We start from the raw sequence: 21,456 nt of genomic DNA on the forward strand, positions 1-21,456 counted from the left end.
GTGCGCTGCACGGGCAATTCGACCACTGCGTCCTGAGGCGAATAAAAAAAGCAAAGGGGACTGGTAGTTCCCACCAGTCAGGGGAAGAGACTCTCCGGCAGGGAGATCTCATCTGTCAGTGGTGAGTCGGCTCAGCAGGGCTCCACCGGAGGTGTCGTCGTTGCAGGTCGGCTCAGCGTTACCCTCGTCGGATTCTTAGGTCCTGTTGCGACTTCTGAAGATCCAGTCCCAAAAGCCCTGCTTTTATGCAGAAAACCCCCATTCATTCAGCCTAGCTGTCAATCAACACATGCGAAGTGGTGAGCGGGAAGGCTCACCACTTGGGCCAATCACTCCAGAGTGCGACCGGAGTTGGCAAGGCAACTCGGTCCAGGGTGCCTAAACCCCCTCCCACACCCCTGTGGTAACCCAGACAGAATGGCACCACTTTGGAGGGTCTCTGTACAGAGCCCGCCAAAAGTGGAACAAAGGGCTCAACCTTTGGTTTAGGAGTCACAGAGACGAACACAGACGCCATTTTTAAAAACCGAGTTCTGGCAGAAAATACCATCCGATAAACTTATTTACGATAAGTAGACCAGTGGTACGTTAGAGATTAACGAGGAAAAGTATCAATCTCCAACAATGGGACGAATCCCATAGGGTTAGGTTCGGGGTCGAACATAACAAGTAGTTTCCACTGCCACCAGCCAAAACTCGACGAGGGGGGACGGGACAGTGCCCCCTCGAGTAACAGATCCAGGAGTAATCGAATTACCCCTACTAGTACGCCCACAATAAGATGGTTTGCACTAGTTCTGTTAGTAAATTTAGGTCTAGTAAAGCCAATGGTGACTTTACATGCCCAGGGAGACAGTAGTCAGTCCCTGGGTATGGAGTCTATGGTGGGGGTCCGCTAGGACGCCCCAGTGCTACGGCACATAGGGTGCGGTGTAACACACATAGAAAAACATATGAGACCCTATGGAGAAAAAGACCCCATAGCCCATAGAACACATTGACATTCAAAGGAATTACTCGCATACATGTCCAAGAGTGGGAGGAAAAGGGTCTCACTCTTGGCAGGATGGAAAAAAACAAACTCCCGAAATCCAGCAAAGCTGCTCGGGGACTCACTAGGTTAGGAAATTCAGCCTAAACAGAGAATTCTCCCTAACAGGCCTCCAAGGGATCCAGCGGTGGCTCGTCGTCCTACCACCAGGCGGCACGCTCCTCGTCTCAGGAGGCCTACAGGGGTCGCGCCAAGCAGGGAGCGCCAAGCAGGGAGCGCCTCGCCGCCGTCGGCAAGGTGGCCAGGGCGGCAAGGCCACCACCTCCAAGCAGGACTGAACCGGCCGTGGCCTCGGGCCCCCACCGAAGCACCCCGGTGGGAGGCCGGCTGACGAAGTTCGTCGGCGTGTGGAAGTCCATCTCCACCGACCGTTGGGTGCTGGATACCCTGGCAAGAGGACACTCTATCGAATTCCTGAAGAAGTGCCCTCACGTTCCACCTGTGGCCAGGAAGGAAAATCACGTCCCGCAACTGCTGTTGGAAGTACGGGCGATGCTCAGAAAAGGCGCCATCGAGCTCGTCCCGAAGAGGCTCCGGGGTGTACTCAAGGTACTTCCTCGTCAGGAAGAAGACGGGCGGCTGGCGCCCCATCCTGGACCTTTGTCGTTTGAACAAATACATCAGGTCACAAAAGTTTAGGATGGTCACCCTCCAGCATGTGCTGGGACAGCTGGAGGAAGGCGACTTTCTATCGTCGCTGGACCTGGAGGATGCTTACTTCCACGTTCCCATCCTCAGAAGTCACCGAAAGTTCCTCAGGTTTGTCGTCCAGGGACGCCACTACCAATTCAGAGCACTGCCGTTCGGATTGAAGTCGGCCCCCAGGGTCTTTAACAAGTGCCTAGCACCTGTGGCAGCGCGGCTGTGCCTGCAGGGGATTCACGTCTACCCCTACCTGGACGACTGGCTCATCCGCTCCAGGACGAGGGAACTCGCCGTCGAACACACTGCGATGACCGTCCAGCTACTCACAGACCTGGGATTCGCCATAAATTACCCTGGCGGCACCGTCGGAAGAACGGACGAAGACCATTCTGGGCAAAGTGCAGCACCTGCTAGCCACGGACGTGGCCAGGGTGAGGTCCATCAAGTCCCTCCTGGGGATGATGTCCTCTTGCATCTACCTGGTGCGCCTCTGCAGACTACGGATGCGCCCTCTTCAAGAATTTCTCGACGCCCGTTGGATGCAGGCGACGGGCACCTTCGAAGACAGGGTCCCCCTCAACGAGGTGCTCTGGCGGGTGATTCAGTGGTGGGGCATTCGAGCGCACCTCACGGCAGGCACAGACTTTCAGACGCCGGCGTACCAGGAGACGATGACGACGGACGCTTCCCTGGAAGGTTGGGGCGCCCACACCGGAGATCTCCACGCAAGAGGCCTCTGGCTCCCGGAGGAGAAGCTCCTGCACATCAACATCCTGGAACTCCGAGCCGTGTTCTGGGCTCTCAAATCGTTCCTTCCGTCGCTCAAGGGCAAGGTGGTGCGGATCTTCACGGACAACACCACGACAATGTTTTACATACGGAAGCAGGGAGGCACCAGATCCCCAGCCCTATCCAGGGAGGCACAGGATCTGTGGCACTGGGCGGTCGCCCAGGGGATGTTCCCGGTTCCCTTCCACCTGGCAGGAGAAAGAAACACCATCGCCGACTCGCTCAGCAGGGAGCTGCGCGCGTGTCACGAGTGGGAACTGTGCCAGGATCAGGTGGATCAACTCTTCCGACGATGGGGCAAACCCCAAATCGACCTGTTCGCAACAGCGGCGAACTCGAAGTGCCAGAGGTTCGCCAGCAGGTTTCCCCAGCCGAGAAGCATGCATTCCCTTGGGACGGCCTATACCTGTATGCGTTCCCTCCGTTGCCGTTGCTGCTTCGACTCATCAACCAGCTCAAGAGGTCCCGGTGCAGGATGATCCTCGTCGCACCGGCGTGGCCGAGGCAGATCTGGTTCCCGGACCTTCTGGACTTGTCAACGTCCCCATCCATCAAGCTGTTGGCGGATGCAGATCTTCTCTCCAGAGAAGGAGGCGCCATCTTCCACCACGACCCGGCGTCGCTGTACCTGCAGGCTTGGCTCCTGCAGCGCTAGAGTTTGGAGGGTACGAGATACCGGCCGACTGCAGAGAGGTTCTTGCAAAGGCCAGGGCGTCCTCGACTCTCAAATGCTACGGTCACAAGTGGAAGAGGTTCTCCATTTGGTGCCGAGCACAGAAGATCAACCCCCTACGGATTACGGCCCCTCAAATGCTGCCATACCTGCTATCGCTGGCAAAGGCTGGGCTAGCCCATGCCTCCATTAAGATTCATCTGGCGGCGATCTCCAGATATACCAGAACCACAGGACGGACATCCCTGTGGTCCCATCGACTAGTAAAAGAGTTTATGAAAGGACTGTTCCGGTCGTTCCCGCCGGTGAAGGCCCCGGCCCCGGGGTGGGAACTTAACGTGGTGCTGACCAGGCTCATGGGGGGGCCCCCATTCGAGCCGATGCACTCCGCACCGATGAAGTTTGTGTCGTGGAAGACTGCATTCCTGGTGGCCATTACCTCCGCATGACGAGTAGGAGAGATCCAGGCCCTATCCTGCAAAGCACCGTACTTGACTTTCCATGCCTCGAGGGTGGTGCTTAGGATGCACCCCTCCTTTATGCCCAAGGTGCCGTCGGACTTCCATCTTAACGAGCCCCTGGTGTTACCAGTTTTCTTCCCGTCTCCTTTGTCGCCGGCCGAGAGGACTTTGCACTCGCTGGGTGTGGCTAGAGTGCTGAAGTTCTACGTGGACCGCACAAAGAGTTTTCGGAGGACATCACAGCTGTTTGTGAACTTCGGACCTGTGAATCAAGGGAAGGCTCTCTCGAAGTCTTCTATTTCCAGATGGCTCTCCGGCTGCATCATGCACTGCCACCGGTTGGCTAACCGACCGCTGCCAGGCCGTCGAAGAGCCCATTCGACCAGAGCGATCGCTGCTACTACGGCGTTCCTATCTGGTGTACCCCTGCTGGACATCTGCAGGGCTGCTACGTGGAGGTCGACGCACACCTTCACGAGATTCTACTGCGTCGATCGGGATTCCAGGGAGGAGTCCAGGGTCGGCCAAGCAGTGCTGCGCAACCTGTTCGCTTAAGGTGAGCCTGGTGAGGAGGTAAGAGACGCTTAATGTTGAGTTGTTGTATTGCTTAATGTTGAGCCTTTTGCCACCTCCCGTGGTTGTGCATGTGTGTACTGCTATGTATTCTTATATTCATGAGCATGTGAATCCATGCCAGACCCCATGCTGGAGAAGGAACAAGTTACTTACCTGTAACTGTTGTTCTCCAGCATGGGTCTGGCATGGATTCACATGCGAACCCTCCCGCCTACCCCTCTGCGGCTCTTCACTTGGTCATACTGCCACTTTACGTGCTACCAAATGTGAGGATGGCTGCCAGAGGCGGGGCTTAGGGAGAGGGCAGTCATTGGCTGTGGTCAGTATGACACAGAGATCAGTGATTGGTTACTACTACGAAAGACAGATCAGAAACGAAACTGATACAGATTTTTCTTTACCGAGGATTCCCAGCCTGACGACGGGGAATATTCATGAGCATGTGAATCCATGTCAGACCCATGCTGGAGAACAACAGTTACAGGTAAGTAATTTGTTCCTTACTCCCCTTAGGAACATTATACAGGTGGTGTAAAAAGCAGGCAGATTGCATAGGAATCTGCAGCATTTGCCCAAGCAGAAAAATGCATGCTAGCGCCAGTGCTGCAGTATTTGCATGGCAGAGAGTAAGGGGGAGGCAAAATCTTAACACACTATCTGCCCCTCCTCTCCACCATACACATCAATGAAATTGGGGCAGTGTAAGTGAAATACGTAAAACCCTCATGCAGGGCTTTTACGCATTTAATTTAAGTTATGCCCCCAGACAAAATGAGCTCCCTTGTGTCGCAAGTCATGGACCAATAAGTTCAACTTTCTTCCTTTCGCTGGAGTCTTCACTTTGTATGATTTACACAGTTTGTGTTGGCTCATAAGGCAATACTCTTACAACAGTAGCAGTCCATCTTATCAGGTCAGATGACCATGTCTGCCTTCATTTGGATGATTGTCCATTTTGCAATAATGCTGTGCCCATACACACTGTGAAAATTGGTATGCACCCTGTACATGAATAAATGATGCGACTGTGTCCAGGAATAAGTTGTCTGGCCATCCCATCGTTTTCTCCATTCGCAGTGATATCTGTGTAGTCTGCACTTAACTGCAGTCTCTCAAGCCCATTTCATTGTGCATTCTGCTTGTTCAAGAATGTAGATGGCGATACTAGCCTCTCCAGAAGCAATAACACACATTTATGGTCTGGCCGTTTTTAAGTTTAAAAAACAAACACACAGGTGAAGATTGCATTGTCCTAAAGCGTCTCATGTCACCCTCAATCCACGATTAGCACTGCTTTTAATGTAAATCTATAGAAGATGAATTGCTGGAAAAAATGTTTTCTGTTTGCGGTTCTCTACCATTTAGCATTCTCATTGATTCACATGCAGCCTGTCATACCTCCCTTGTTATTAGTGAAACCATCACGGCCCAGTACTGAATTTCAGATTGCCACAGGTTTCCAATTAAAAAAACAGTTAGGCTGGATAGGTTCAAGTTACTCAACTATACCAATAAAATAGAAATATCCTTGCCTGACATCTGAGTATATGCATCTGTGAAAGATATCAACGGTTGCTAGTAAATAAATATGTTGCCTCCTTTTATTCGTGCATAATACAGATAACATTTTTTTTTAAACTATTTTAGTACATTCACAAGTGTCATGTATGAAAGAATAAGTGGCTATCAGTTAGTAGATGTTTTAGTTTTGACATCCTACTATGCATGCACATTTGGTATTCAGATATCAGTAGGATTGCATTTCTTTTGTGTATGTGTGTATATTTTACAGAAATCTGATTCTTTTTTCGTTGATGGAATTTCTTTAAAGTATTTATCAGGCCTTGGAAGTAAGGAGTAAGAACCAGGATTTATTCAAAACGTATGAAGGCTTGGAGAAAGTTGCAAAAATATTGATGCACAGCATACTCTTGTTACAAGATCGGTTAGGAGTATCGAGTCAAGAACAGTCTCTAATTTTGTCCAAGCTGGATGCTGATGTGGAGAGACTACGTAGTTCAATGTATTATGGGGAGAGTTGTTACTTGCTTAGTGCTCAGGTAAGTGTTGTTTTTTACTTCTACTGCCTGTGCTCTTTCCTCAATGCTTGTTGATCACTACTCGCAGCCTTGGAAACCTGTGTCCTATTTTTAAAAATAGTTTGTCATTTTTGTAACACTAAATTATCATGAAACCTCATATCTTTGAACAACATTTGGCTCTTGCCAATTTTTAGACTCCCTGCAACCCTTCCATGCATATTCAAATGTTACAGCCATTTTCCTCAATACAAAACTCATAACTTTTCCATGACAGGTAAACGTCCATATTTGGTAAATAATGGAAGCCACGCACCCTCTATGTCCGTGCGAGACTCATTAAGCAGGTTTGTGAGATACACCATGTCCTATATTGTTTGTGCCTTCTGCACCCACTCCTGGGATCGCCCTCACACTTCCAATGTAGCGCCACCCAACTCCTGGCTGCCACAAGCATGGTGCGCACCACATGGCCCTCCTCCCCTGCTTTATTATCCTCCACATCAACCCCAAACAACAACAGTCTCAGAGACTGCTTCCGCTGTGTCCCATCCAAGTCCTTGAGCCAGGCCAGAACTTCAGTCCAGTGTCTTTGTATCTGAGAGCACCCCCGCCGCAAATAAAAGTAATCACCCTGCGGATGCCTACACCTCCAGCACCTCAAGTCTGCCCCACGTATATCTTGCCAGTGTTGCCGGTGGGTAATGCCAGCGATTATTATTCTGAACGCTTGCATTCTATATTGCAGGAACCACGTGGACTTCTTGACCCTCCTACAGATGGAAGACCACATCTGGTCTGTAATATCTGTCGCCAGGTCTCTGGCCCACCTCGCTGTCCCTGATGGGCAGTTGGAGCGGTCACCACTCCTCAGTTCCCTGTATAATTTAGATGTACGACCCCTCATGCCTGTAAATAACGGAAAAACGGAAAGCTTCCATGTGAAGGCATTCCTCCATTCTAGCTAGAGTTAAAAACTTACCATCCACCCACAACTGCTTGACCCTTGAGAGATCTGCTTCATACCAAGACTGAAAGCGCAATGGGTCATCTATCAGATTCCGCAGAGGCGGTGCCCATATCCAACTTGGGTGGGAAGGCCGTAAAAATACCCTCTTGGTGGATATTCTGCTGCACTAACAGAACCACTCCTAAAAGGGTAACCAGGACCACATTGTGCATATGGACCCACTGTTTCCTCGAATCAGGTTCCAGGTGATCCACCAGGATCCTTAATTGCGCTGCCCTATAATACACCACCAGATCCAGGAATCTCATTCCTCCCTCTGCAGGACCAATGTTCTCTAAGCCACTCTTGGATCTCATACCTGCCCACAAGAAACAGAGCATGGCCCTCTGGATCTTGGCAAAAAGAGTCCGGGATCACTATTGGAAGCATCTGGAACAGGAATAACAGCTTGGGGAGGACGGTCATAACTTGTGACCTTTTTTTAGTCGTATTTCAGATACTCTGACTTGTATAGTGTAAGGAACTCATGGTGGCAACAGTAAAGACAGACAAAAGTGATCACAGTTCAAGGGTGTTTATTAAACTGTATGCAGGTTGGAAAAACGCCTAATCTACACCTAAATCTAAGATAGGTGCAAGCGTCGACCATCTAATGAAAATAAGGCAGTCCTAATGGCGTGGAGTCAAAATAAAAAGGGCCTATACTAAGAAACCTATTGCCAAACCTTACAACTAATACAAAAAAGGTGTGGGGTGGTTTTCAAGAAAAGAAAGAAGTTTTCACAAATAATATGTCAGGATGCCGTAGTTTGGGTCTCCCTTCCCCATGCTTCGAGCATGGGGAAAGGTGGGCTCTTGGAGCACAGAAGACACTCGCGCTTTCCCAGCGCGAGTCGACAGTTCTGTTCCAGTCTATCAGGAGCCTCGATGGCCAAGTCTCTGGAAAGTCTTTTGCCTTTGAGGGCCTGACATATTCAAATAACAAAACAAAAGTTCTGTCAACAAAATAAGTTTGTTTCCTGGTTTTTCTTAGGTAGAGGATTCTTCTCCTCTGGGTCCCTCTCTTCCGGGCGCTGACCTCTTTTTATTTTCAGCCTCCCTTCTCTGGGTTCACTATGGCCTATTCTTTCACTCGCAAATCTTTAATGTCTTTTTAAGCAGTTCCAGTGGACATCCCTAGACCGGATTCACTTTTGTCCACACACTGTTTCTTGGGACTTTAGACTATGCCCCCTCTTGGTCAGCATCCCTCTTCCGGGTTCACTCTTGCCAACTTTACATTCACATTCGTGCATGTTTGCAGGATTCCCTTCCCTTACTTTCTTTGCAGTGTACAAGGATTTTGCTTGACCTCCTGTATGACCACGTTGACCTAACTTGGCGGCTCTCTTACGGCCTTCTGTTAACTGTAGTTTCACTCAAACAGAGTTCGACCAAAATCTCTCGAGTTAGCACTCGGGTAGTGCCTATGCCCTCTGCAGCTGGTTTCCCCTTAACACTTTTACAGTTCTTTGAACTTGGTTAAACTTACCAAATTGCAACAGTCATTCACCAGTGTCCGGCTCTTATCGGTTCGCCCCTCAACTCACCGGCTGTGATGAACCGATTGGCTTTCCTCGTAACTGGAGTCAAGGCCGGTACCACGGAAGCAGGAGTCTCCCTCGCTTCCATTTATCAGCATCAACACGCTCCGTGTACTGTTGACATCTGTTGCAGCACACTTGGGCTGTTGTCCTCGGCCTTACAATTCCCTCTGCAGAGGTTTTGCGGGTCTGCGTCGAAAAGGGCATGGTCATGTCTCTTTGTTAGCCTCTCGATATCTGCCGCCTTTCTCCTTCTCTTGAAATGCCGGGTCTGGGTAGCTGTCTCGTTGTGCAGTCTGCCATGCTCGTATTGTGCTCTCTTGTTCCACCTTTTATCCCTGTGGAGAAGGGAAAGGGCCGTCGAGTGTGTGCGATACTGATACATTGCCTGACCCTTGTATGGGGATAATTCAGGTAAACGGCCCTGGTGTTAGTCTTACATTATCTTAAGTTTATCACACATGCCTCTTGTAAAAAATGTAAAACCTCAATCATAAGTAATATTTTCCCTCCACTAGAGATTCTGCCTAAAAACTGATCAGTATCCAGGACTGCTGGATTGTATATACACAGAGTTGAGTAAAGAGATCTGGTTTGGGTCAGTGCCGTGTAGAATAATACATTATGTAATCATATGCTTTCTCCCCTTTCGAATGGATTGTGTCCTCCAACGTATTCCGCATCTTTGACATGTAATGTCCACAGCTGTGTACTTCGTAAACCTTTTCGGCAGAGGGCGCCCTACGTTGACGTCGTCGGGTTGATAGGCCTCAGTTGAGGGCGACCTCAGCGGATGTTATAAATTGGACGCACGGCGCCCGTAGCCTGTTTTTTCTGCAAACGTGTTTGATTCGGAGACTCGGCGCGCCTCGTGTATTCCTTGTGAATATGTCATCTTCTTCAACCCCTCAGACTCAACGGTCTGGCATCAAGACCTGCGGGGACTGCAAGTCGAAAATGTCGATTACCGACCCACATCGCATTTGTTTGTGGTGCTTGGGTGAGAGTCACGACACTGACGACTGTTCCAAATGCCAGTCACTAACTGCTAAGGCCTTGCGGGAGCATAAGGGAAAGCTTCAGGTAGGTCGGGGTTCTAAACCCAGTAAGTTCTGTAAGTCCAAGGATATGTCCACCCACGATTCGAGGGGCAACTCTCCACGTCGGAAGGAGTCACGGGGGTCTCGGTTCTGGAGTGGTTCCCGCCATTCGTCCTCGTCTCGGCATTCTAGGAAGCGCTGTCACCGGTCGCCTTCCCCGTCGTCCTCGGAAGATGGAGCCGCAAGGAAAGTGGCTTGTCCAACTAAGTCCTCAACTCTGGAGCAGATGTTGGCGATTTTTCAGTAGCGGGGCACGGTTCCGTCCGCGCCTTCTAACGAAGCCGGCAAGAAACAGTCTCGATCCGTGGCTTGTACTTCTTCCGGCTTGGGTCCTCTGCGTGATGCTCATCGGGAACCTTCGAGCTCCCGTTTGGACAAGGCTCAGGATGGTCGCAAGAGATGTGCTTCCAGGTCTCAGTCCTCGTCCCCACCAAAACCGCAGAAATCTGCTAAGGGCTCGGCGTCGGCGCTGTGTCTGTCGGATACGGACGTCATAGCTTTGCCTTCGTACAGCTGTCGCCCCCCCAGTCGACGCCGAAGCCATCGTCGCTCTCGACGCCTTTGGGGCCTTTTGGCCGGAATTTACCGTCGGAGATCCCTGGTACTGTGTATCCTCCAAGGAAGGCTACTTCCAAGTCTGTTAGGCCTGTTATGGACTCCAGACCCTCGGCTGTTCCGAGACGGGACTTTTACCCCCATCTGCATGACCTCTATGAGTAGGAGGAAGAGGAGAGGTCCGATTTAGATCTTGACCAGGTTGAGCCTGATGTGGATCCTGTCTTTTCAGGGTATAGCCAATTGGAAGACTTGAGACAATCGATTCATGACGCTAGTGGCCTGGACACTTTGCCTGGCGTGGAATTTGGCAGGCCTGAGCCTGGGGCTCATGCTGAGTCGTCATACAGGAGACATATGGCTAGAGTAACTGAATACCTTGGTTGGTCCAATCCTCCTGAAGCTTTTATTCAGGATGACTTAACAGACATTTTGGATCAAGATCCGTCCTGACCAGTGTTACCATTTCATTTAACCTTGCAGAAAAGGGTGGCTGCTGCTTGGCAGGCCTCGGAATCTCTTCCAGCAGTTAACAAATCGTTAACTAAGAAATACCGCCCTTCTGGTAGCGACCCCAGCTACCTTTCATCTCACCCCACTCCCGAGAGTTTGGTGTTTCAGTCGGCTACGGCCACCTCGAGGCAGGCAGTGTACCCTACCATCCCTCCTGAAAGGGACGACAGACGCTTCGATGGTTGGGCACGCAAGGTGTTTTCTGCGGGGAGTAAGGCACTGAAATCAGCCAACTCCACTTGTGCCTTGGCAAGATACTCACACACACTGTGGAACTGTGTTTCTCTTGCGGCTTGCTCTCGTGCAAGATGGCAAGGATGCCATGTGTGAATCCTTTCAGTCGGGTTTGGAAACGCCCGACAGTGTTAGCTGCTCCATGGCTGCAAGCACTGTTACACGCAGATTTGCGTTGTTGCGGTAGTTTGGTTTTGCTCCGAATGTGCAGGCCCGTCTTTTGAACATGCCCTTTGATGGCGCGCATTTGTTTGGCAGCAAGGCTGACGGAGGGCCTTGAGAGGTTGCAGACCTCAAAAGCTGCTGGAAAGTCTTTAAGCGCAGCTGTGCGTCAACCTCTGTTTTTTTGTCCTAGTGGACAGCAGTGTGGGGGGGGGAGCTCTTTTCGTTACTACTCCTACTTTGGTAGGACGAGAGGAGTCGATACTCAAAGGGGTCCGCGAAAAAGTACCCGTGATGGTCTGGGAAATAGAGGTGCCAAAGCCGCTCAGGCAGCTGCCTCTTTGCCTTCAGGCGCTGCCGCAGACGCTCCAAAACAGTCATGAGGCCATGTTCCATGGTTCGCCGGTTGGGGGCAGACTGTCTCAGCATCTCGAAAAATGGCGAGCCATTACTTCAGATGCGTGGGTTCTGGATACAATTGCCCACGGTTACTGCCTTCCCTTTTCTATCCGCTCCTTGTACAGGAAATCTTCACCCTGCTAGAGAAAGATGCTATAGAACTGGTGCCTGTAGCGGAGAGCAACAAGGGATGGTATTCCCCCATATTTTTTTATCCCAAAGAAAGATGGGGGGTGAGGGGATGAGGATTGAGACCTATCCTGGACTTTTGAACAAACTTCTCAGGAAGGACAAGTTCAAGATGGTTACTCTTTCTCAAGTCCTCCAGGCCCTTCAACTTCAGGATTGGTTGGTGTCTCTGGACCTCCAGGATGCTTACTTTCATGTGCCGATTCATCCCAAGTACAGAAAGTACTTGAATTTTGCGGCTGGTGACTTTCAGTTTCGGGTCCTGCCGTTCGGATTGACCTCCGCCCGAGGGTCTTCACCAAGCTAATGGTGGTGGTGGTGGTGGCGGCGGCGGCGTACCTGGTGGTGGGATTCACGTCTACTGGCTGTTCATGCACGTCCATGCGCGTTCTCCCGAGCACCATTGGATCACCTCAGTCTCACCTGCCGCTCCCTCCGCAGGCTGGGCTTCTCCCTCAATTTCACAAAGTCACATCTGACATCTTCCCAACAGCTCCTGTACATCGGGGCTGTGTTGGACACGTCCTTGGGGAAGTGCTCGCCTCCCAAGGTGAGGGCTCATCACATTGTGCAGATGGTGGACAAGTTTCAACATGCCCAGAGTCTCCCGGCTTTCAAATTCTTAAGGTTGCTCTGCCTCATGGCATCCTGCATGTTTCTGGTGCCAGAGGCCAGGCAGAGGATGAGATCCCTGCAATGGGTCTTCAAGATGCAGTTGTCACACTTATCAGGCAAGATGTCGGATCCCGTTCAGATTCCATTCTCGGTCTCCCAGGATCTTCTGTGGTGGGCCAACAAAGGGAACCTGATGAAGGGGGAGCCGTTTTGGCAACCATGGCCGCAGGTGACTAGTGACGGATGCTTCGCTCACAGGATGGGGCGCTCATGCTGATGACTTGACCGCTAGCGGTCGTTGATCTCCGTCGAGTCCAAACTCCACATCAACCTGTTAGAGCTGAGGGTCATCAGGCTAGCCCGGAAGGCTTTTCTGCTATGTATGCGGGGGAAGAGTGTCCTGGTCCTGACGGACACCACAGTGGCCATGCATTACCTCAACAAAAAAGGGGCGGTGGGGTCACTCCCGTTGTGCAGAGAGGCAATGCAGCTCTGGTTCCGCTCTCTGCAGTTCATCAAGCCGGAGACAAAAATGCGGCGGCGAACGCTCTGAGCAGGCAGAGCACGATCTCTCACGAGTGGGAGTTGGCTCAGGAAGTCCTTCTGGAGATATTTGCCCTTTGGTGAACCCCCACAAGTCGATCTCTTCGCCACCAGTGTTAACCGGAAGTGCGAGAGATTCTGCTCAAGGGAATTTCCTCCGGGAGGAGCCTTAGGGGACGCATTTGTAGTAGAATGGTCATTCCCACTGCTGTATGCGTTTCCTCCCGTCTCCGTCATTCCTCAAGTGTTAGAGGTTCAGATCCCACATGATCCTCATGGCTCCGGATTGGGCCAGGAGAGCGTAGTACCTGGACCTTCTAGAAATGTCCATCTGCCCTCCACACCGTCTTCCCTACCAAGAGCATCTGCTCTCGCGAGAGGGGGGTCAGGTTCTCCATCCAGAGGTCAGGACTCTCAACCTTCACGCTTGGTATCTGAAAGGTCGAGGTATAAGGATTGGGACCTCCCGGATGATGTGATGGAGGTGTTGCTTTCGGCCGGCCAGCAACAAAATCCCAATACCGTTGCCCTAAGTTTTATGACTAGTACAGAGGACAAAATGTTGATCCTTTTCAGTGTTCCATTCCTATGGTTTTGTCTTTCTTACTTTCTTTGGTCCACAGGGGCCTTCAAGTGGGTACCATTAAAGGTTACCTGGCGGCGCTGTCTATATTTAAGCGCTCGTCTGAAGAATGTTCTTATTTTAAGATTCCTTTGATTTCTTAAAGGACTGACTAATGTGTTCCCGCCGTCCCTTTCTAGGTGCCGTGTTGGATGTTTGAATTTAATTTTGAAATTTATAATGGGTGCTCTGTTTGAACCCTTGCACTCTTGTCGTTTGAGATTGTCCTTCAAGAGGGTGTTCTTGGTTGCAGTTACTTCCGCTCGCAGAGTGAGTGAATTGCAGGCACTTCCATCTAAGCTGTCCTTTACTGTGTTCCACAAGAACAGGGTCGTACTAAGGGTACGTCCTTCCTTTCTACCTAAGGTAGTGTCTGAATTTCATTTTAGCCAGAAAGGGGTTCTTCCTTCTTTCTATCCTCCTCCTCATCCTGGTAAGGAAGAGGAGCAGCTCCATAGATTGGACCCTAGGAGAGCTCTGAGCTTTTATATTTCTAGGATGTCCAGGGTCAGAGTGGACGATCAACTCTTTGTGGGGTATGCTTGTCACTGATTGGGCCAGGCTGTGACAAAACAGACCTTGTCCAGGTGGATTATCCTCACCATTTCTGAATGTTACCATTTGGCGAGCAAGGACCCTCCGGAAGGTTTGCGAGCTCATTCCACTAGGGGCGTGACCACTTCCACAGCCCTACAGCGTGGAGTTCCTATAAGGAATATTTGTGATGCAGCCACATGGGCTTCTATCCACACCTTTGTTAAACATTACTCCTTGCATACACTCCATGGTCATGATATGGCCTTTTGGTAAGGCGGTTCTTTATTCTGCCATCTGATTGGGTACTCTAAATTATTTTCCCTCCTCCATTTTCTGGTACTGCTTTGGGAGTCTGTCAAAGATGTGGAATACGTTGGAGGACACAATCCATTCGAAGAACAAGTTACTTACCAAACTGGTAACGTTCTTTCGATTGGATGTTCCTCCAACGTATTCCACACTGCCCTCCCAGCCTGCACCTCTGAAGAATTTCCTATGCGATTGCAGTTTACGTTTCTACAAGGCTATGTGCAGTCAAGCAGGCATTGGATATGTGCAGGTCACACGTTCTGGAGGAATAAACTGAGGCTACGGGCGCAGTGCGTCCTATTTATAACCTCCGGTGACGCCACCCTCGACGGAGGCCTTCGAGGGACATCGTCCCGACGCAGGACGCCCTTTGCAGAAAAAGTTTGCGAAGTACACAGATGTGGAATAAGTTGGAGGAACATCAATCGAAAGAACGTTACCAGTTTGGTAAGTAACTTGTTCTTCTGTCATACTGTTGGGAGACAGTCATGCTGGTAAAGTGAGAAGGAGTATGACCGTTACAAAAAGAGAAACCTCTCACAAACATGGTCTAAACACCGATTGACCAAAATGAGCATCACCTGTAGAACTAGTGGGTGATTTAACCCCTCTGTAGCTTAAGCTGTTTAAGGTTTTCTGTTTGTAAATCCAGTTTACCTGGTTGTGGTCCATACTATTATTTGAAGGGGCAAATGTATGTGACTCTGAATGGTTAGGATAAAGACTGGAAGAACAATCTTGTCACCCTACTCTGCAGGAGAACAGGGATGAGTAGTGGCTAAACATCCTATTTGACCCAGCAATTCTACTTAACCAGTATTGATCCCAATCTTAAAGGTGAAATAGGCACAGCCAACAGGTAAACCTACTTTTTAGTAGTACAGGCCAGGTATATGATATATCTTCAGGAGGGGTGTGAGACAATACAGTTGTAACACAGGCAACAAATAGTATTGTGGTATCGAAATAAAAGGTCTCTTCGAATGGATTGTGTCCTCCCACGTATTCCTCATTTTTGACACTTGTTGTCCAGCTTCAGTTGCTTCAAAAAAATATTCGGCAGAGGGCGCTGTGCATCAATGGCATCTAGTCGATGTCCCTCGAAGGCCTCCGTCGAGGGTGATCTCATCAAAGGCATATATAGCACGCACAGCGCCAGTTGGCCTCAGTACTGTTTTTCCGCGATGGCTTCAGCGAAATTCGGCGTGACTCATCTTTTGATGTTTTAGTTAAAATCCTCTATAAAAGTGTCTTCATCTTCGACACTGTCGACTCCGAAGTCCAGTTTCAAGACTTGCTGGGATTGCGGGTGAAAAATGTCACTCACTGACCTGCACTGTATCTGTTTGTGGTGCCTCTGGGAGGGCCACGACAACTCTGGCTGTTCCAAATGCCACTCCATGACTGGGAAAAACCTTAAGTGAACGGAAGGGGAATTTTAAGGTAGGAAAAATCCCTATAAAATCACCTACCCGATCCGATAAACCTCCGACCGACGAGGCGAGAAGCGACTCTCCTCGTAGGAAGAAGGCCAAGCGATCTAGGTCTAAGAGTGGCTCACACCACTCGTCATTGTCTTCGAATGAAGGCACCTATGTCGCCTTTGTCGACTTCGTCGTCGGACGTTTCCCCTGATAGGGTTTCTTGCCCTACTAAAGAAAAGTCCACTCCGGCTGAGTGGGAAGCTTTCAGGGCTGAAATGTTAAAGATGATTTAGAAGCTGGAAAGGAAAGGTCTTGTTGGAAATCCTGTGCGCCCTCGAGCCCGGGAAAAAGGACTGATCTGCATCGTGAGCCTTCGAGGCCTCGATCCGATGTTCCATCGTAGGATCATACAAGACACGAGGAAAAGTCGAGGTTGTCGACGCTGGCGGTGCCTTAGACGCCCGCTACGCCATCGACTGAAACCTTTGACGCCAGCCGCACCATTCTTTCCAGCTGTGCCGTCAATGCCGAGCGCCCCTCCTAAGTCGCCACCGATAAAGAAAGTGTCCAGAATGAAGGACCTGTATGACAACTTGCAAACAGCAAGTGAAGTAGATACCTCAACCAAATCTGAATTCGGAAAACCAGAGCCTGGGGAGCACGCGGATGCATCATACAGGCAGCTCATGTCGAAAGTGGTTGAAGCCACCATTGCCTTATGAGCAAGACAACCTCACTGATCTTATGGGCAAGGGTCCACAATCGGATCCTATTTTGCCTTTTCGTATGGCATTGCAGGAAAGGGTGACTAGGAACTGGCCGTCTCTGGAATACAATCCGGCAGTTGATAAGAACTTGACAAAAAAATACTGCTCTTCCAGTAGTGACCCCGACTACCTGTCAAAACACCCCACTCTGGAGAGTCTGATGGCAAAGGCAGCTATGGCTATTTCCAAACAATCGGCGTACCCTACCATCTCTCCTGATGTGGAAGATAAGCGTATAGATGTATGGACGAGTAAGGTATTACCTGCAGGGAGCATGGCACTAAAATCTGCCCACTCCACTTGTGCCCTTGCAAAGGTTTTGTATACTGTATGGGATTGTATTTCCATGGCGGCAGAGCACCTTCCAGAAGGGCATGAAAGGGACAGCTTCTTAGCTATTGTTAGCGATTGGATTCTGCTGATAGCATCAGCAGATCCATGGCGACCGTCACCGTTATGCGCAGATTTGCGTGTTTGAGAAAGTCGGATTTTGCACCTGATGTGCAATCTAGGCTTCTCAACATGCCTTTTGACGGGACTCCCCTTTTTGGCAACAAGGCTGACGAGAGACTTGACAAGTTGCAGACCTCAAAGGCGGCAGCCAAATCTTTAGGTGCCGCTATTGGGTAACCTCAGCCTTTTTGTCCTAACGGACAACCTTGGAGGGGTAGATCTTTTTGCTACTACTCTCAGTTGGAAGGGCAAGAGGAATATCCAGTCAGAGGGCAGAGAAGATTTCCTTGTGGTGGACGAGGTAGAGGTGCAAAGCCAGCTCATACCGCAGCCTCCTTTCCCTAGACTTCTGCATTAGCTGCTGCAAAACAATTCTGAGGTTTTCAGTCACAGTTCACCAGTGGGGGGCAGACTGTCTCAGCATCTGGAAGGATGCTGAGACATTACTTGATGTGTGGGCTTTGGAAAGCCCACGGTTAATGCCTTCCTTTTATAAAAAGACCTCGGAACAACCCACCAGGAAACCGCTCTTTGAGGATTCCGGATCCGCCCCTTGTGTAGGAAGTTTTAACCCTGCTAGAGATAGGTGCTATAGAACCAGTGCCTGTAGCGGAGAGGAACAAGTGTTGGTACTCCCCATATTATTTGATACCCAAGAAGGACAGAGGACTGACCCATCTTGGACTTGAGATACTTGAACAAGTTCCTCAGGTAGAACAAGTTCAAGATCGTAACACTTTCTCAGATCCTTCAGGCCCTCCAAATCCTGGATTGGTTGGCGTCATTGGACCTTCAAGATGCTTATTTTCATGTGTCAATCCAGCTCAAGCACAGGAAATACCTGCAGTTGTGGGTTCTCATTATCAATTTCGAGTTCTGCTATTTGGGCTGACCTCTACCCCAAGGGTTTTCACCAAACCGATGGTGGTAGTGGCAGCAAGTCTCAGGAGAGGGGGGGGGGGGAAATTCACGTCTACCCCTACCTGGAGGATTGGCTGATCAGGGCGCAGGGTGCGTTCTCCTGAATCATCTCAACGTCATCTGCCACTCTTCAGACTGGGCTTCTCCACCCGAGGTGAGGGCTCAAGACATACTTCAGATGGTGACCACATTTCAGAATGCCCAGTCTACCGGCCTTCGATTTTTCCGAGGTTGCTCGGTCTCATGGCATCCTGCATTTTTCTGGTGCCAGAGGCCCGCCTGAGAATGAGATCCATTCAATGGGCTCTAAGAACTCGATGGTCCCAATTCTCAGGAAAGATGTTGGACCGACTTCAGATTCCTTCCAGGGTCTCACAGGATCTTCTATGGTGGGCCTGCGAGGACAATGTTCTGAGGCAAGAGCCCTTTTGGCAACCATGGCTGTAGATTACAGTAGTGACAGATGCCTCACTCACAGGGTGGGGAGCCCATGTCAACGATCTGACAATCAGCAGTCGTTGATCTCCATCAGAGTCCAAATTACATTTCAATCGTTTGGAGCTGAGGGCAATCAGACTAGCGCCGAAGGCCTTTCTTTCCTCTGTACGGGGAAAGAATGTCCTGATGACGGACAACACAGTGGCCATGTACTACCTCAACAAGAGAGGAGGAGTAGGGTCACTACCACTGTGCAGAGGCAATGCAGCTCTGGTATTGGGCAATTCAAGAAGGAATCTCGATATTGGCAGTTCACCTTGCCGGAGAGGAGAACACATCCGCGGATGCTTTGAGCAGGCAGAGCACAGTCTCCCACGAGTGGGAACTAGCTCAAGAAGTCCTTCAAGAGATCTTCAAACCTTGGGGAACCCCTCCAGTAGATCTGTTTGCGACCGAGGTCAACCGGAATTGCGAAAGATATTGCTCAAGGGAATTTCCCCAAGAGGAGCTCTAGGAGATGCGTTCGTAGTGGACTGGGAGTTTCCACCCATGTACGCGTTTCCTCCAGTCCCTGTCATTCCTCATGTAATCGGGAGGTTGAGAAGGTTCGGGAAATGCATGAATCTAATTGCCCCGGATTGGGCCAGGAGGACATGGTACCCTGACCTTCTGGACATGTCCATCTGTCCTCCGATGCGTCTACCACAAAGAGAGGACCTTCTCTCGCGAGAGCAGGGCCGTGTTCTCCATCCAGAAGATTCTCCATCCAGAGGTCAGGACTCTCAACCTTCACGCTTGGTTTCTGAGATTGAGATAGAAGGATTGGGATCTCCCGGATGACGTTATGGAGGTGTTTCTTTCGGCCAGAAGGCCAGCTACAAAGTCTTTGTACCGTTGCCGTTGGAATAAATCCTGCAACTGGTGCAAGGAAAAGAATGTAGATCCTTTTCTGTGTACAACACCGGATGTTTTATCCTTTCTTCTATCCTTAGTTAATCTGGGGCTCCAGATTGGTACCATTAAAGGCTACCTGGCGGCGCAGTCCATTTTTAAGCACTCGTCTGAGGAATGTTCCTGTTTTCAAAATTCCACTGGTGACTCAATTTCTAAAAGGGCTCACTAATGTGTTCCCTACATCTCCTTTCCAGGTTCTGGTTTGGGACCTTAATCTGTTTTAAAATTCCTAATGTGTGCACCCTTTGGAACCTCTGCACGCGTTTCTTTAAAGTTATTAACCTTCAAAACCATCCTTTTGGTTGCCCTCACATCAGCCCGTGTAGAGAGAGAGTTGCAAGCACTTTCATCCAAGCCCCCCTTTACCATCTTCCATAAGTATAGGGTTGTTTTAAAGGCCAAACCTTCCTTTTTGCCCAAAATCATTTTGGAAATTCATTTGATTTCATTTAGGTCGGCAAATTGTTTTATCTTCTTTCTATCCCCTACCTCATCTTGGTAAGGAGGAGGAAAGACTACATAGGTTAGACCCTCGCAGAGCTTTGAGCTTTTACATTTCAAGAATGTCTAAATTGTGTATTGATGACCAACTCTTCATCGGATACACAGGACACAAGTTGGGTCAGGCTGTTACCAAGCAGACCTTATCTAGATGGATAATTCTGGCAATGTCAGAATGTTACAGGCGCGGGCAGGAAAAGACCCTCCTGAAGGTTTAAGAGCTCACTCCACCAGGGGCATGGCTACATCTACAGCCCTTCAAAGGGGCGTACCAATTAGTAACATTTGAGAAGCAGCAATGTGGTCTTCCATCCACACGTTTACTAAGCATTATTGTCTGGAGTTTTCCCTTGGTCAGGATGGTACTTTTGGCTAGGCAGAATCCATGAAAATGTATAATTATAATTCTCCTTCTCCTCCAAACACTATACTGCTTTGGGAGTCTGTTAATCCATCCGAAGAACAAGTTACTTACCCCTGGTAATGTTCTTTCGACTGGATGTTCCTCCCACATATTCCTCATCGCCCTCACATCCTACCCCTCAGTAGAATTTACTGTGCTATTACAGCTTCTGCTCCATCAAGGATGAGTACGATCACTCCTGTGTTTTACAGATATCTCTGCTACAAGAGGAGGAAAAACAGAACCGAGGCCAACCGCACTGCACGTGCCATATAGGCCTTCTTTGACCTCACCCTCGACTGAGGCCTTCGATGGACATTGACTCGACGCACTGCGCCATCTGCCGAAATACTTTTCCGAAGCAGCTGAAGCTGAACAACAAGTGTCAAAGATGAGGAATATGTGGGAGGAACATCCAGTTGAAAGAACGTTACCAGGGGTAAGTAACTTGTTCTTCTCATGCACCCACCCTCTGGAACTTAATCCCGGTACCGGCTTTGAATGCCCCTACAATTCTCCAATTTCACAAATCTCTCAAAACCTGTCTTTTTCAACACCTGACCATGGACTTATCCTAATGGGTGCGTATACCGATGCACATAACCCATCTCACAGCACTGTGCTATTGATAGAAAATGCCAGCCAAACGCTGGCTACCCACACTCTGAACAGCACTCTGCTGCTCTCGAGCGAGGTCTTCACCTTGAACAATAAAATAAATGGCCAATCAAGGTTCCATAACAAAATAATCAATGCAGTGAACTAATTAGAACACTAAAACCCACCTGTGTAAGAGAAACCAATAAAAAAAATTGATTACAAAGGTATTAGGGAAAAAGGATTTCAGGAGCAATGCTACTGCTCGGATATATGCTTTTAAAAAGGAGACGAGTTTGCCTAACACTCACTATGGTCCTTTAAGGTTGACCAGCGGGACAGGGCCCCTTTAGATACCTTTTTTGTATATTTTTCTTTGAGGGCTCAATGGCTTCAATCCCAGCGTCTAGGTGCTTTGATCCAATCGAGATGA

At 49.6% G+C, this 21,456-nt stretch overlaps 1 protein-coding gene across 1 annotated transcript in view; it reads left to right on the plus strand.

Annotated features, from left to right (window-relative positions):
• HAUS3 (HAUS augmin like complex subunit 3) overlaps nt 1–21,456 on the plus strand; it is a 163,853-nt gene that overhangs the window by 128,031 nt on the left and 14,366 nt on the right. Inside the window, exon 4 of the mRNA XM_069632125.1 lies at nt 6,027–6,255. Coding sequence (XP_069488226.1) covers nt 6,027–6,255 — 229 coding nt within the window. The remainder of the gene's footprint in view (nt 1–6,026; nt 6,256–21,456) is intronic.

The sequence above is a fragment of the Ambystoma mexicanum genome, chromosome 6q (genome assembly GCF_040938575.1).
Source record: "Ambystoma mexicanum isolate Mex_15411 chromosome 6q, UKY_AmexF1_1, whole genome shotgun sequence".
Classification (NCBI taxonomy): Eukaryota; Metazoa; Chordata; class Amphibia; order Caudata; family Ambystomatidae; genus Ambystoma; species Ambystoma mexicanum.